General features: G+C 29.1%; 2 protein-coding genes across 7 annotated transcripts in view; both read left to right on the forward strand.

Annotated features, from left to right (window-relative positions):
* The first annotated feature begins 546 nt into the window (after positions 1-546).
* LOC122515017 (xaa-Pro dipeptidase) lies at positions 547-12,670 on the forward strand. 6 transcript variants are annotated; one of them, XM_043632149.1, is made up of 11 exons: positions 622-718; positions 835-1,009; positions 1,690-1,888; positions 3,030-3,269; positions 3,580-3,641; positions 3,755-3,799; positions 6,605-6,874; positions 6,984-7,428; positions 7,512-7,663; positions 7,748-8,905; positions 12,607-12,670. In XM_043632149.1, exons 2-10 carry the CDS (start codon positions 909-911, stop codon positions 7,812-7,814), a joined length of 1,581 nt encoding a protein of 526 aa, XP_043488084.1. In that variant the 5' UTR covers positions 622-718; positions 835-908; the 3' UTR covers positions 7,815-8,905; positions 12,607-12,670. The 6 variants fall into 6 exon arrangements, with proteins under 6 accessions (XP_043488087.1, XP_043488084.1, XP_043488085.1 ...); XM_043632150.1 differs by having other exon boundaries at positions 7,748-8,015; XM_043632152.1 differs by lacking the exon at positions 835-1,009 and having other exon boundaries at positions 547-718.
* Positions 12,671-13,303: 633 nt separating this feature from the next.
* The window catches only part of LOC122515018 (C-Maf-inducing protein-like), a gene marked incomplete at its 3' end in the record, with an annotated part of 13,154 nt that continues 10,110 nt past the window's right edge, over positions 13,304-16,347 (forward strand). Inside the window, 1 exon segment of the mRNA XM_043632153.1 lies at positions 13,304-15,045. Within this exon segment, the coding sequence (XP_043488088.1) occupies positions 13,378-15,045 (1,668 nt within the window).

A 16,347-nucleotide genomic window follows, 5' to 3' on the forward strand; every position in this document is an offset into this window, starting at 1 on the left:
TATAAAATCATTCTGCACGTACATACGTGTGCATACATATACATGCATGCATCGGTTATAAAAATATTGCGATCGATAACATTGTAAACAGTATGAAATAATTATTGCTAAATATGATGTTCAATGAATCATTGAACTTTGATATCATAAAGAATCGTTTCGAATGGTTTTAAATATCATTGACTTAGCATTTATTCATGATAACGAAATGAAATACATATTTCAAGAATTCGATATTTTCATAATATCATATTTAATAATATTTCTTTTTCTTTTCAAAAATCTAATCATTTTATTGTTTATTTTGAGTTAAAAAAAGATTAAATACAATATCAGTATTATTATTTTTTTTATCTCTGTGATAAGAGAGAAAGAGATAAAAAAGAAAAAAAAAGCCAACAGATGACGTCGATCGTATGCAGATGTGTTTTGATTGGTTGGTTAAAAATAAGTTTAGATAGTTCAGCCAATCCGGTGTCTTATTTAGTGTAAGGTAAGTTACGATATAAATTGAACGTATATATACGATTTATTTAGATCAATATTTTTTATCCTTATCGTATTAATGTTTATCCAAAAAATAATATTTTGATGTAGACAGAATTGATATAAATGAGATAAAGTAAAAAAAAAATATATATTTGATTTGACGAGTTATACGTTCGTCGTTGTATTACTGCGCAGAATCCAAGATGGCCGAATCTGTTTCTACGGGCACGTATGTATACGTACCATCCTAACGTTTCTTTACATATTTCTATATCGTTTAATTAAATTTATGAAGAAAATACATTTTTGTCATAAAATTATTCATTCGTTCTTCTTTACGCAAAGGTATCGTCGAATTAATCGATCATAATGGGGACAATGATCCAATCGAATTCATCGAATACATCGCAATTCAGAAGATGTATTACAGTGATGAACAAAACAAATATTATGTCAAAAATTTTTCCAAAATATATTTTTCATTTATTCAGATACGTCAGGTTGCATTACGATCAATTAGGTGATATATAAAAGTCAACATTATACGTTATTTTTGTTTAAAACCTTCACAATGTTTGTTTTCGACAAAACATATGCAAATAAGTTCAAGGATCAGATTATTATTGCTCATCATTGTTATATATATATATGTATACAGGTTTCGCATTATAAATGTAATTTTGTTCAAATTAAATTCAGTATTTGATAAAGGTTGAATTTCAAAAAAGATAATACAACTTGAAGATAAAGTTAATAATTATAATAATTGATTTTACAATGGAGTGGGGAGGGAGATAATTAAAATATAGTATTAAGTTTGCAAGTTATTTATATTTATTATAATAAATTTATTGATAAACAATTTTTTAACCGATTTATCGACTTCCGTAAATATAAAATATCGAAGTATAATTAGTTGAAGTAACGAACGAACGTAATAGCATTGTAAACGTTGTGTGATGTGGATCTACTTTCTTTTTAGAAAGTATCATTGTAAGAAAATAATGTATGCGATATGTTTCATTCTCACGGTTCGAAATTATTAAGAACACGTTTCATCATTAATCTATTACGTTTATATATATATATATATATATATATATATATATAAATATAATATTTTTCTTTTCTAAAACAAAGAATAATATTCAAATATATTTTCCTTCTAATTCACAAAGGAAATATTTCTCTTTTGTTCAGATTCAACATGGAGTCATTTTACGCACGTGGTGACCATACCTTCAAAGTTCCCATGTCTCTTTTTCGAGAAAACCGTGAAAGACTTATAGCTCGTTTGAAAAGAAATACCGATATTTCAGCTGGTCAAACTTTTGTTGTTCTTCAAGGTGGGATTGAAATCCCTTTTAACGATACGGATACCAACTGGCCCTTTAGGCAGGTAGGCAGATATTTTGCATTCTTGTTGATCCTTTCTAAACTGACCCTATGATGAAATGATGAAATCAATGTATCTTTAATATTTTTCTATTCATATATTATAAAACTTTATTTAATATATTATCTAATATACTTAATGTTATGTAATGAAATTTAAAATTGCATATATATATATATATATATATATATACACATACGCAGATATTTTATTTATCTTTTTATTTACATATAAGCTTATCTAAAAGTAATGCACATGTTAGACCATTGGTTTTTAGATTCGTAGTCTTACAAATATGGAAAAAAAGAAATTTAACTTAATGAAGTCTTGTGAAAAGAAAAAAACATTTTTCAAATTACTTTTTCAAGAAACTTTTGGTCCTATCTGTACAACACTAGTCACAGGTTTTCTGAGAAATATACTTATGATGATACATGCCTATATGTGTATGTGTATGTGTGTATCATCTGTCTCTATGGTATATGTATATATTAAGAGTACACTGACCCCTCCTATGGTCAATCAGTGTATCCGTGTGTTTATATTTTATTGAGACTTGATTTTTAATTAATAATGAAAGCTAGCAAAAGTTGTTGAGAAATCCGATGAGTTTCATATTTGTATTTGTTAAATTTCATCCTTGATATATTCCAAAGCATCAGATTTTTTGTTTGCTACCCGCCATTCACTTTGCTTGCTTTCATTCTTCTCTTACATCCCCTACCCTCTTTCATAAAAACATTCGGACACGCGTTGGGGGAACCTGTTGTGTGTTGCTTGCTCGCGTATGCCTGCTATTTCCGTTGGCCGGTATTCTTTCAAAACAAAGGAATATATATGAATCGTTTATTTTGAAAGTAGCATGTCAATTTTTAATCATAAATTAATGATAAGTTTTATAATTAAATATATTTATTTTAAATGTATCTATAGTTTATCTGAATATAATATTTTATTCAGCTTTTTTATTTAATTTTATATATAATTTTATAATAAAAAATGTGTATTACTTTTATAAAGTTATTTATATATATATGTATGTATGTGTAAAATTTGAATTGAAAAATTAAATATTTCTTTAAAAAATATATTTATATATTTATGTACTTTTTCATTCTTTAATTTGATTATTTTTTTTCCATAGGAATCTTTCTTCCAGTGGTCTTTTGGTGTCGAAGAACCAGGATGTTACGGAGCTCTTGATTTATCATTAGAAAAATCAATTTTATTTGTACCAAGATTACCTGCAGAATATGCTATCTGGGAAGGAAAATTGCATACACTGGACGATTTTAAAAAACGTTATGGCGTCGATGAGACTTATTATACGGATGAAATAAAGAAGATATTGAAAGACAAAGGTGCATCTCTTTTGTTAACTTTGGTAAGGATTATTTAACGTATAATGAAATAATTTTGTAATATTTTATTCATATGATTTATGCCTGATTAATTAAAAGAATATATAAGTATAATTTTTAAATATTTATACTATATATTGTGTATTTATATATAAATAATATTTTTAGTAAAAAAATACTGAAAGTTTAGTGAAAGAAAAGGTGGAATGTATAAATAGTGGTTGGCAAATAGAAGGATCCTAAAATATCACATGATTGTTTTTTTGGTTAAGTTATGTAAGATTGCTTTTACTTTTGCACATATTATATAATCATTTTTCTTTTTCATTTCAGTATGGTAAAAATAGCGACAGCGGATTGTACTCTCAAGAAGCTATTTTCGATGGAGTAGGAGAGTGAGCAAATTTAATTTATTTATTTTAACTTATTTATTTATTTATTTATAAAATAATCTCTAAAGTTTTTTCATCGATTATATTAATTTTTGTTTTTTTTATTTACTTCACAGATTTAAAATTAACAATACCACGTTATATCCGGAAATATGCGAATGGTAAGTTAATTGAATATATTTTTATTATATAATTTGTATTTTATCGAACTTTGAATAGCCCGCCGATAAATTATTCTCGAATTTATTCGATCGACCAATCGCAATCGTCCCCTCTGCGAAGAATTACTATTGGTGCTTTCATTTTTCGATATTTAAAGAAATTCAATATGGCGTCAAAGTGTTTTGACATATAGTTATGTTTTGATATTTATCTCTTGTGTTTATTTTTAAATACATTTTATCCTAACGATTAGAAATATTAATTTAATTAATATTTACTCGTATTAAAATTTAAAACATTATATTTTTCAAGACAAACGCGTCGTCGTTATTTTTAATGTAACGCGATTTACAATGCATGGTACAATTACATTAGTATGTTTTAGTTAATAAAAAAATAGATTAAGCTTATTTATAAGATTGAATTTGTGTATCTGTGGTTCGTTTAGATGATAATTACAAGTCAGTCATGTGGAAAATATATTTTCCGTTGGTTTTTACATTCAAAAGAATTCGTTTCAAAATTGAGGTTAGAATCAAATAAAAGAGATTATAGTAGTTCGTCGAAAGCTATAACTCGGACCAGCATTTTCTTGGAAGAAGGAATGAACATTCAGGAACTGCCTTTGATCGTGAAAAAGATTAATGATATTGGACTTGTATGTAATTTTAAAGGTAAGAATAATACAACTCCTTTTGATTTTCGATACTTTGATACGCTTAAGAAAAATTGGAGTAATATGCAACTTGGAGTAATATGCAAAAGGGAACGGTGAAGAAGCCGCTGAGAAGATGGACGCCGATACTAAAATTTCTAAACGGAGGATAGATATAGAAACGGAAGAGGGAATCGCTATACTTTTTTCATCAGATTTAGAATGTCTTAAGCGTACAAATGTAGATGAAATTTTGGAAGGATTGAACTCGTCTAATTCAACTAAAGGAATATATTCCTTATTAGAAAACAAAATAGCGGATGAAATTAATTGTAGAATTGCCGTTCAAGGTTTAAAAAAGATTTTTGAAATAGAGAACGCCCAAAGAAGATTCAAAGATAACAGGCTTTTAAGACAAGAACAGCTTATCATTAATACCATTAATAGAGATGTTGCTTTGAAACAACTCGTTAAGATGATCGTCAAAAGTCAAGATAGTCAAACGATAGTAGAGGGCCTTTGTGCGTTGAAAAAAGACAAATTTAGTCCCGCTAAAAATGTTTATCGAGATTGTTTGTCGACGGAAGCATTAATTAGAGCGTCCGATGGGGACTTTACTTTATCTCAATTAATAGATGTTCTTAAAGTTTTATCTTCTTACAAGGATTCCAGTTATCAGGAACTTATCGATCTATTGTGGATCGGTATTGCTAATAAAAAGGAAGAAATAAACGCTGATTTGTTAGTACCTTTATTCAAACTCTTGTATTTATTCGATCTAAGTAAAAACACGGTTAGAATTATTCTGGAGAAAAAACTTTCCGAACATTGGTTGAGATTAAAGGGTTCTCAGATAGGAGAAATTTTAAATTGTTATCGTCAAGATTTATCGTTCTTAGGATGTTCAACGAGTGCTAGCAAATGGGCATCCGTTAGTATGAATACCTCGGATGAAAAAGATCTTATCGATTTTATTCAAAGTTTACACGCAAAGAAATATATCGACGATAGAATAGAATTAACTTTGGAGGAATATATGAAAACTAAAGGTATTCATATTAAAGATCCTCAATTAATAGCCACTATTATGAATTATTGTTGTACTATGAGAGTCAGGAACGTACACATTGTTTCTACTTGCGGTGAATATTTTATTAAGTATGGAAATAAATTACCTGTGTCCTTATTGGCACCGATTCTTATGCCATTTGGTTTATTAGATGTACAACCGCCGCATAGTAATACATTATTTTGGCAAATATTAGATGAATTATTATCGGCTAAATTTGTAGACTTGAAACTAAACGAGATTTTAGATATTTTATTTAGCAGTATTTATTTGGAGAGATATCCTTTAAACTTTTGGGAAAGAGTCGTTAAATCTCATTCTTTGGATAAGATTTATAAAAAGAAACATTATCTTTTTAACAAAGATTTGTTATACAAGATAATATTATTCGACGCTTCCATGTACATCGAATGCGAAGATTATCACAATTGTCGTGTTAATTCGAATGGTATAACAAAATCATTGTTCGTTGATATACGTTTAAGAAGAATAATTAATCAGATTTATAAACCATTGGAATATTTAGTAGGTAAAGAAAAGAAATTAAGTAAAAACGTTCTTTTAAACAAATTACCTTTCATCAATTTTTACGTGCTCGATATTTTGATACATTCGTCGTCGTCCACATCGAGTGCAATTTTTAATTTACATTTACAAACAAATAGAAATTTAAACACCGTAGTTTTAATCCACTTGCCGGAACATTATTGTCGAAGTACAAAGCATTTGATAGGACCACAATTAATGAGGAAAAGACAAATTAGAAAGTTAGGTTTCCGCGTAGTGAGTTTAGATTACACGACGTTAGAAAAATTACTTGATCAAACTGACAAATTGTCTAATTATTTGATAAAACATTTTGAAGCAGCCGAGGACGCGTTATGAAATTTGTAAAATGGATTTTGATATCAGCAATTTTTGATAAAAATGTAGATCTTATGGTATTTTGTACGGATAATAAAATTTATGAGAAAAAGATTTAATCATAGTTGTGTGCATGAATTATATATATATACATATATATGATAAAATTTTATTTAACTTTATTTATATTTTATTTTCTTTATTTTTTATGCATAGTCGAGTAATCAAAACTGCCAAGGAAATCGACGTATTGAGATATGTGGTGAAGATCAGTTCGGAAGCCCATAAAACTGTAATGCGTATGGTGAGACCAGGGTTGGGAGAGTTTCAAGCGGAAGCAGCCTTTTTGAATTACATTTATTCCATTGGTGGTTGTAGACACGTTTCTTATACTTGCATTTGTGGTTCGGGACACAACGCATCTATCTTGCATTACGGACACGCCGGTGCACCTAATAGTAAAATTCTAAAGGATGGGGATATGTGGTAAGAACATTTTACACAAAACCTTTATCTTTTGTTAATAATAATAATAATGATATTTATTATATAAATAAAATACAATATAATACATGAATATATATATTTACCATAGTTTATTCGACATGGGTGGAAATTATTGCGGATACGCTGCAGACATAACGTGCAGTTTTCCAGCCAATGGAAAATTCACAGACGATCAAAAGTTCATTTACAATGCCGTGTTGAAAGCAAGAGATGCAGTTATGAATGCTGCAAAACCTGGCGTATCTTGGACAGATATGCATCTTTTAGCTAACGAAACGATGTTGTCTTCATTGAAAGAAGGTGGATTGTTGATCGGCAATGTTAAAGAGATGATAGAATCCGGATTGAACGAAATCTTTCAACCTCACGGCCTTGGACATCTTATGGGTTTGGATGTACACGACGTTGGCGGTTATCTTCCAGGACATCCCCAACGTTCGACATTAGCAGGCATAAGAAAATTAAGAATGGCTCGTACTTTACTTGCTGGCATGGTATTAACGATAGAACCTGGTTGTTATTTCATCGATTGCGTAAGTTAAAAGCTGATCACTTTTATTGAAGTTTCAATAAATTTAGTGATCATTTATTATTTTGAATGATAATTCAACGATAGTTGCTCGATGATGCATTAGCCAATCCAAATCAATCACGGTTTATCGTAAGGGAACAATTGGAAAGATTTCGTGGTTGGGGTGGTATTAGAATCGAGGATGATGTTCTAATTACAGAGAACGGTGTTGAAAATTTAACGCAAGTTCCTAGAACGTGAGTAATATTTCAAATAATTCATTGTCAATTTATCTTTAATCTTATATAAGAGATAAATCATTACTTTTTTTTTGTTTATAGAGTCGAGGAGATAGAAAATTGGATGGCGGCAGGAAGAAATGAATTGAAGTTACCGCAAGATAAATAAATTCTAACAGACTGTTTTTTCCTTTACTATTTTGATACAATCAATATATATATATATATATATTAGTAATACTATTTACATAAATATAGATATTTTATATATAATACGTGAAGATTTGAACACCACCACTTCCAAATATTCGTGAAAAAATTGACCAAAAGGTTCTAGATAATTCAAGTCGTCTGGCAAGTGAAAGATTCGGTGGGTCTTAATCCAATTCAACGTTTCAAACTTTTTCACGAATCTTACACACACACACATATATATATATTTATATATAACAAAATACACATACCAAAAAAAGGAAAAGAAAATATTTTTCAAGAAAAGTATAATCTATACCAAGATTTTATAACGACAAACTTATTATTCCACCTTGTGTAACAAATAACACCGAATTTGTTTGTTCGTATTGAATAATTTCAATCGATTCATTCCATTGATACGATGCAACATAGATTAATAATAATGTACAACCACAAAATATATACATATATACATATCCTTAATTTTTATATTATCTATAAATAAATCAAAGTATTTATACACATGTTTAATCGTTAAACTAAGCATTAGTGACGTTTTTTATGATACTTTTAACGTTTCATTAAGAATAAGACAAAAAGATATTGGAATAAACAAACAATTGGAATAAAAGGAGGAAGCAAAAGAAATATAATAGAAAACAACAAAAGATTATGATAAATGATAGGAGAGATGATAGATGAAAAGTAGTATTGGAATTATATCGTTCAGTGTAGTAGTAGTATATGAATATAGTATGTTTGCGGTTTCGCATAGTCTCTCCTTCTCTCTCTCTCTCTCTCTCTCCCTCTCGTTCTCTCTCTTTCTTTCTTTCTCTCTTTCTCTCTCTTTTTCAAAGCTAAACGCCTGAGCAGCGCAGTTATTAACGCGCGTGCGATGTTACCAGTTCGCAGTCGCGTCACAGCGCCGGTGTAGACGCGTCGTGGTTGTCGTCTTCGTCGTCATCTTCTTCGTCGTTGTTCCTTCCTGGATAGATTATTCCAACGCGGAGAAAAGAGAAAAAAGAAAGAAGAAAATAGAAGAGACGTCAAACGTGCCCCTCGCGTGTGTGTATATATATTTATATATGTGTGTGTGTGTGTGTGTGTGTGATTATTTAATTCTATTTAAATAATTATATAGATATATATATATATTTTTTCTTTTTTTCTAATTTAAATTTTTATCTTTATTATTTTAATTACACGTATACATTTATATATATATATATAATACAAAGGGTTACATAAAACACGATTAGCGTGTTGAATATTATTCAATCAAAAATTATTATTATTATTATTATCGTTATTGTTATTAATTGTAATTTTGAATCGATAATCATTGGGAATATTTAAATACCCTCGATACGAGTTTCTAATCAGTTATACCATTTAATTTATATATATCTATATATATATATTTATTCAATGATTTTTTTCTAATTTATTCTACAATGGTCCTATGTGTTTTGTCTGTCTCTGTTTAATTATCTATTTATCTATCTATCTATCTGTCCGTGTTTCTGTGCGCGCGTGCATTTGTATGCGTATGTGTATGTGTATATTTGTGTATTTGCACGAAACGTGTCGCTTCTATTGTAATTAATATATTTGTTTTTTAAAGTACAGAGAAAATGAGTGAATATATTGATATTAATGAACAAATAATTAATAATGTTTATCAAGAATTATTTGATTAGCAACCGATAAACAATACAGTGTCTGTTTTATATGTCTCTTTCTCTGTGAAATAATCTTTTGTTTTAATTATATATATATATATATATTTATTGAGAAAGAAAGAAATAGAGAGAGAAAGAGACACACACACAACACACACATATTATTATTATTATTATTATTATTATTATTTTTCTGTCTGTCTGTCAGTCATCTAAATTTCTTATTCTTAGCGTGTAAGTGGTGTCTCTTTGGGTTGTTCTTCTAAACGTCAAAGAAAAAACGCTAATGGGGAACGTGCCTCCTCTTAGTTGAGGAGGAGGATGAAGTATAAGAAGAAGAATTAGAAGAAGAAGAAGAAAAACTCTCTTGCTTATAAATACATACACTTCGTTCGTTCGTTTCAATAGCTTGGTGGCGACGGCCACGTTTGACGCAACAAACACGAGAAGAGAGAAGAGAAGAGAGAGAGTTTAGTTTCTCTTCTCTGTATAACAGAAGTGTTAGCAGAAGCTAGCAGAAGCAGAACGATCGATCGTTTAGAGGGAACACGCGCGCTAGTGGTTAAAAGAGAGAGAGAGAGAGAGAGAAGGAACTAATAGGAATAACAAAAAAAAGAAAAAATTGTAATTATCGTTTCTATCTCAAATGAAATTGTTATTTGTATATTGAATATTTTTCTTTTCTATGATTTAACATTACAAAATGGTCATTTGAAATATTCTCTATCAATATTATTAACGATAAGAACAATATTAAACGTAACAAAAAAAAGGGGGAAAAGATAAGAGAAAAATAATAATAATAATAATAATAATAATAATTGTTTGAAACAATAGGTGATTATAATTCTGTCGTATAGGAGATAATGGTATTATCGATAGGATTATTAATCGGGCGGTTATACTCACTTCCTAAATGGAAGTAGGATACCTTCTCCACCCCTCACTACTTTTTTTTTTACACTATTTTATTTTCTATTTCTTTTTATTTTTTGTTTTGTTTTTTTTTTCCTATAGAGTAAGATCGTTCCTTTTGTGTTGCTTGTGTGCATGTGTGTGTGTGTGTGTGTGTGTATGTTTTTTGTGGTCGCAGATAAAAATGTCGCTTTTATTAGAATTTTTGGCACAGTGATTTGAAATCACTGCGAGAATTTGGACATCAACCCTTAATTGTGTTTTGTCATATGTAAATTGGAAAATTAAATGATCCGAGAGTTGTGTGTGTATTATTTAGTATAATTAGGGATTATATCTATTTAAACAATTTATTAAAAATTTGAACAATAATTGCAAAGAAATGGTCGTCTATGTTCAATCAAAAAATTAAATTAAATTTTCATATTTTTCTTTTCTTTAACGAGAAAAAACTTGCAATTTATTCGTTATTATTTCATCAGAAAGTAATCACCATTGGGGTTATACGTGAAAGTATACTTTTATCAAATTTGAATTTTTTTTCCCCCATTAAAAATTGATTAGTATGATTATAGTTAAATGATTTTTTGATCGAATTAAGACGATGTAAAAAATAAATGAAGTATAAAAATAGTTCGTTTAATTAGAATTATTTAAAAAAAAAAAGCGACACTTTTATCCTATTATCTTACGTATTAAAAAGTATTTAAGAAAAATATTATGTATTAAGCGTAGTAATTAATTTGTTATATTTTTTAAAAACAAACACACACACATTAGTAATTTATTTATAAAGTAAGTAATTATAATTCATTTCTACGAAATAATAGTCGCCATTATTTTCGACGACTTTGATCATCAAAATGGCGGTTATATAATGGCGGTTATAAAATGGCGACCGTTGATTAAATATATACATTCAAATTAAAAGTTTATTAATTAATAATTCCGCATCTCGAGGTATCGCGAATTAGTTTATTCTACATCTACGTTTAATAAATATGAAAGAGAGAGGAAAAAAAAAGAAGAAATAGTTAATCAGAGTTATTTTTAGAAAAAAAAAACTAACCTCTTGTCTCATATATATTGTGTATTAAAAAGAAAAAAAACAAATTGTTTAGAAAAATATTAGCGTATAGAATATATGATAGGGTTATTTCTTTACGTATATATTATTAGTGTTAAAATAAACAGAAAATGGGGGATGGGGAAGGGATAAGAAAGGAGAAGAAGAGCGCCTGCTCGTTTCATTTCTCTTAAAGAACACGCGCGCACATACACACACACACACATACTTCTCGAGAGTTCGCCATTGTCGAGTTCAACGTCGTCGAGAGTTCGTCGTCCTTTCGAAGAGGAAGGTCCAATCTCGAAGAAAGATTTATTATTAGAGAAGACAAGAAAAAAACAAAAAGAGAGAGAGAGAGAGAAATAAAAAAGAAAAAAAAATAAGAAGAAAGAAAGAAAGAAAGAAAACAAAAAAAAAGATTTTCTTGTCAATACTTTTCTTCTGTTTTTAATTGATGATTGATGAGTTATTGAGGGATATAAAAAATTAATATTATTATATTTATAATATATATTAATATATTATTGTATTTATATATGAAAATTACTTATTACTATTAATTATTTTATTATATTTATAGAAGTAGGAAACAAGGAAATAATAATAATAATAATAATAATAATAATAATAATAATAATAATAATTGAAAGTAAAATAAAGTGTATAAGTCGACAAGAGGGAGCGACTCTTGCGATATAATCGATATTTGCTGTCGAGCGTCACGACGTCTCCTTTAAATGAAATACACACACACATACACATACACATATATTTGCATACACATGTACAAATTTATAGTTCATATATGTTTCATTTTCTAACGTTTAACACTAGATTTACGGATATTTTGTTAATTATTTTTTAATGAATTACAAAGATTGTTTGAATGAAGGGGGCTGTTGAGTAGAGAGAATGAATTAATATTTATGTATGTTTTTAAAAAATAATTATATAGTAATTATTTTTTTTGTGAATGAGTCAAATTAGCTCAATTCGTAAATCTAGCGTTAAACAAATATTTTTATTTAATTTGTTAACTTTGTTCTCTTTCTCTATCTCTCTCTTATATTTGTTTTTTCAATTTTGTTGTTTGTTTGCAGGATTTTTCTTACCATATTTGAAAAGCAGAAGAAGAATAAATAAGAAGAATTAAGCGAATAAGAAGAAGAAGAAGAAGAAGAAGAAGTGAAAATTTGATCGGAAGAACGTTTGCAAGATAATTGTGTTCGAATTGAATTGGTTCCCCCCCCATTTTTGATATAATTCCAGTCATCCCGATCTTACCTTGGGTCCTCCCCCGTTTTCAATTCTATCGTTTGAATTATTTTCGATATCAAAAAAAAGAAAAAAAGAAAACTTAACCAAGAATAAAAATCTAAATTAAAAACGGGGAAAGATAAAAAATAATAGCGAAATGTTTAAACGCGATTGGTTTCAACGCGTTAGACAAAAATTCTCGTCTTTCCGTTATGTTTGAAGCCAAAAAAAAAGAAAAAAGACAAAAATAATGATCGTTCATCATCATCATCATCATCATCATCATCGTCATCCTCATCATCATCATCATCCGGGCGTGTTGTAATAATATCGTAAAAAGAAGAAGAAGAAGAAAAAAAAAAGAAGAAGAAGAAAAGAAAAGAACAAAAACACGAGAGTATAAATTAAAATATTATACGGTGATCGGTCAAAAGAGGATTATTCTTCTTTTGAAAAGAAAAGAAAAGAAAAAGAAAATAAAAGAAGTGTTAAAAATATCCAATAATAATAATAATAATCTCCAAAGTGTAGAAACAATTAAATAAAAGCGTTGAAAGTAAAGGAAAAAGAAAGAAAGAAAAACAAAAGACTAACAAAAGAAGAAATAAGAAATAATGTTTGGTTTTCCGAGTCCGTTTACGAGAACGACGACATCTTCTCGAAATATAAATCCAGAGTCGTCGTCATCCTCATCCTCATCGTCATCGTCATCGTCCCTGCTGTTGTTAAATCCAAAAAGTAAGAAAAATAAAAAAACATCATCGAGTAAAAGAAGAGGATCGGAAGCAACTACGACGAGCGAGGAAGGCTCGGGTTCTTCGTCGATCAAATATATCGATCAGGAAGAACCATCATCGATATCGGCAGGTAGCAGCACGGATACTTTACCTGGAATTAGGATAGATTATTTAGAAGTTGATCCGTTGTCACCTGGACCAAAGGATACCTCGACATCATCGGTTGCCGGTGGTGGTGGTGTTACCGTACATTTAAATGGTATCAGTTTGATCAAGGATTCCTCAGCTTCGACATCATCGACCAGTTGTTCGTCGCCTTCATCGTCAGCCAATGGTAACTTAACTGCCAATAATATTAGTAATAATACGAGTAACACAGAATTGTCATCGTCAACGTCAACTTCGTCATCTTCATCGTTGTCACCTGCCGCTACTGGTGGTGGTACGGGTGTCGGTGTTGGTGGTATTGGTTCTGTTGAAACTAGGAATGATTTAAATACCAGCAGATATTTGAACGAAACTGAAGAAGAAGAAGAAGAGGAAGAAGAAGAAGAAAGGAATGTTAATAATAGTAGCGATGGTGGTGGTGATGGTGGTGTTGGTGCAACAACAGCAACAACGAGTACAGCTGAAGTTTCATCTTCCAGAGTATCACTTTTGTCTCCTATAAATGTTACCAATCGTTCGACTAGCGATGATTTAATTTCTATGGAAAATGGATTCGACGCTAGCGAGGAGGAGGAAGAAGAAGATGATGACGATGATGATGATGATGATGATGACGATGACGAGGAAGAAGAAGAAGAAGAAGAAGAAGAAGAAGAGGAGGAGGAGGAAGTAGAAGAAGACGAGGAGGAGGAGGAGGAGGAGGAGGAATACGAGGAAGAAGATAACGCTGAAACCGAAGAAGCTTCCTCGTTGCCATCCAGTCCTGCAGCTGCTTCGAAAGTTGTTTTAACATCGACCAGTACCGTACCGTATTATCAATTTCTTTCGGTTAACGGTTGCACCGCAATAAGACAGGATAATAATAAAACAACTGGTACGAGTTCGGCTAAAGTTACCAGTGGTGTAATGGCAGGTGTTGTTTCTTGTTGTTCTACTACTACAACGACAACTAGATCATCCAGTTGCGAATCGGCAAGCACCGATAATAACACTCCTCGTGATCGATTATTCGACGATGACAATTCAGTGACACCGTGTTATTCCGTGCTCGACGATAATTCCATGGAAGTTGAATCGATGATTAATTCTTGCCCGGTTACTTTAAGTTTAACGCCACCCAAAGTACCACCCGATGACCCTCCCCGTTCTTGTAATATTTTAGAAAGACTTTTAGAAGACATTTATACCATCGGTAGACCCGAACCATTAGCCGGTTATGGTCCTAGATTTAAACTATTGGAAGAAGGAGACGTACAAGTTTATTATTTCGATCACGACGATAGGACACTCGTCAGGAAAATAATGTTTATTAAATTTTTACGCAGATGGGAGACCCATCATATTTATTTAAACGACGACTGCTTGTCATCCAAAACGGTGAGTCTCCTTTCTTTCCTTTTCTTTTATTTTATTTTATTTATTTTTTTTTTTATATATATATATATATACTTACTTATTTTCTTACTTTCATAATTATTATATTATTATTATTATTATTATTATTATTATTACTATTGTTAATGCATATTTAATTGTATATTTATTAATTAATTTCATTATCTTATCCAATTAATTTAACAATCCAATTTAATGTAATGTATATATATTTATTATATTTAATTAAATTTTAATAATTATTTTATTTAAACATTTTTGTGTAGGTTTTAAATAAAATATTTAATTCAATATAATATATGTATATATATATATATATGAAAATTTGTGATATTTTAATTTGAATGTGTTAATTATTAACGTTTTTTTATTCGTCAAGTTATTATTTCCTCGTAATCCAAGATTTTATTTATTATTTCTTGAAGAATAATTAAGAAACTAAGAATCTAAGGAAAATTTATTCCTCTTTGTTTTTTTTTCTTTTTTCTTATTTTAGTTACTCTTTTTTTTTTATTTTTTTTTTCCTTTATGATATTCACTCATCATTGATTTAGGTATATTATCGAACGTTTCTTCTTATCTATCTTTCTCTCTCTCTCTCTCTCTCCTCTCTCTCTCTCTCTCTCTCTCTATTATCAGAAGTCGATTTTTCTTTTTTTTAGGTCGCATGATCTACGTAAACCACCATCAAACTAATAATCATACATTGTTCTTATTTTTCAAAATAATTTTCATTTATTTTCGATTATATTTATATACTTTGGTATATTTTCAAAAAAAAAAAAAAAAAAAAAAAAAAAAACAATATTCGTATCTTGTTTCAATGAATTTTAATATTAATATCAGTGCACCGAGAATGAATTCATTCCTATATGAAATATCTTTTATTTTTAATCATTCATTTTTATGTTTAATTCGTAAAATTTTCAATTATTATTACGAATAAATCAACAATTTAAATTCTCGAATTTCGAATTTCAAGTTGAAACAAATGTAATTATAAAAAAAAAAAAAAGGTTTCTATTTTCAATGATCGTTAATTATAAAACAATAATACAAAATAAATAAAATAATAATACGATATAATATATATTAAAATTACGTGAGAAAGAAAAAGAAAAAAAAAAGGAGGAAGACAAACCGTATAATTCTAATCACGTACATATATATACATATTTAACGCTCGATTTCAATTAATTTAAATATGTATAAAATATATAAAAAAAAAAATGTGTGGTGTGTGTGTGGTGTGCAAATTCAAAATAGAAAAAAAAGTGATTTCTG

Source organism: Polistes fuscatus, unplaced genomic scaffold, assembly GCF_010416935.1.
Source record: "Polistes fuscatus isolate 324 unplaced genomic scaffold, CU_Pfus_HIC Scaffold16, whole genome shotgun sequence".
Lineage (NCBI taxonomy): Eukaryota > Metazoa > Arthropoda > Insecta > Hymenoptera > Vespidae > Polistes > Polistes fuscatus.

Excerpts from the sequence above, each read along its gene's own strand:
- LOC122515017 (XM_043632147.1), top strand. Across the intron at positions 4,475-4,565 it reads ACTTGTATGTAATTTTAAAG|GGAACGGTGAAGAAGCCGCT; the intron begins GTAAGAATAATA and ends AATATGCAAAAG.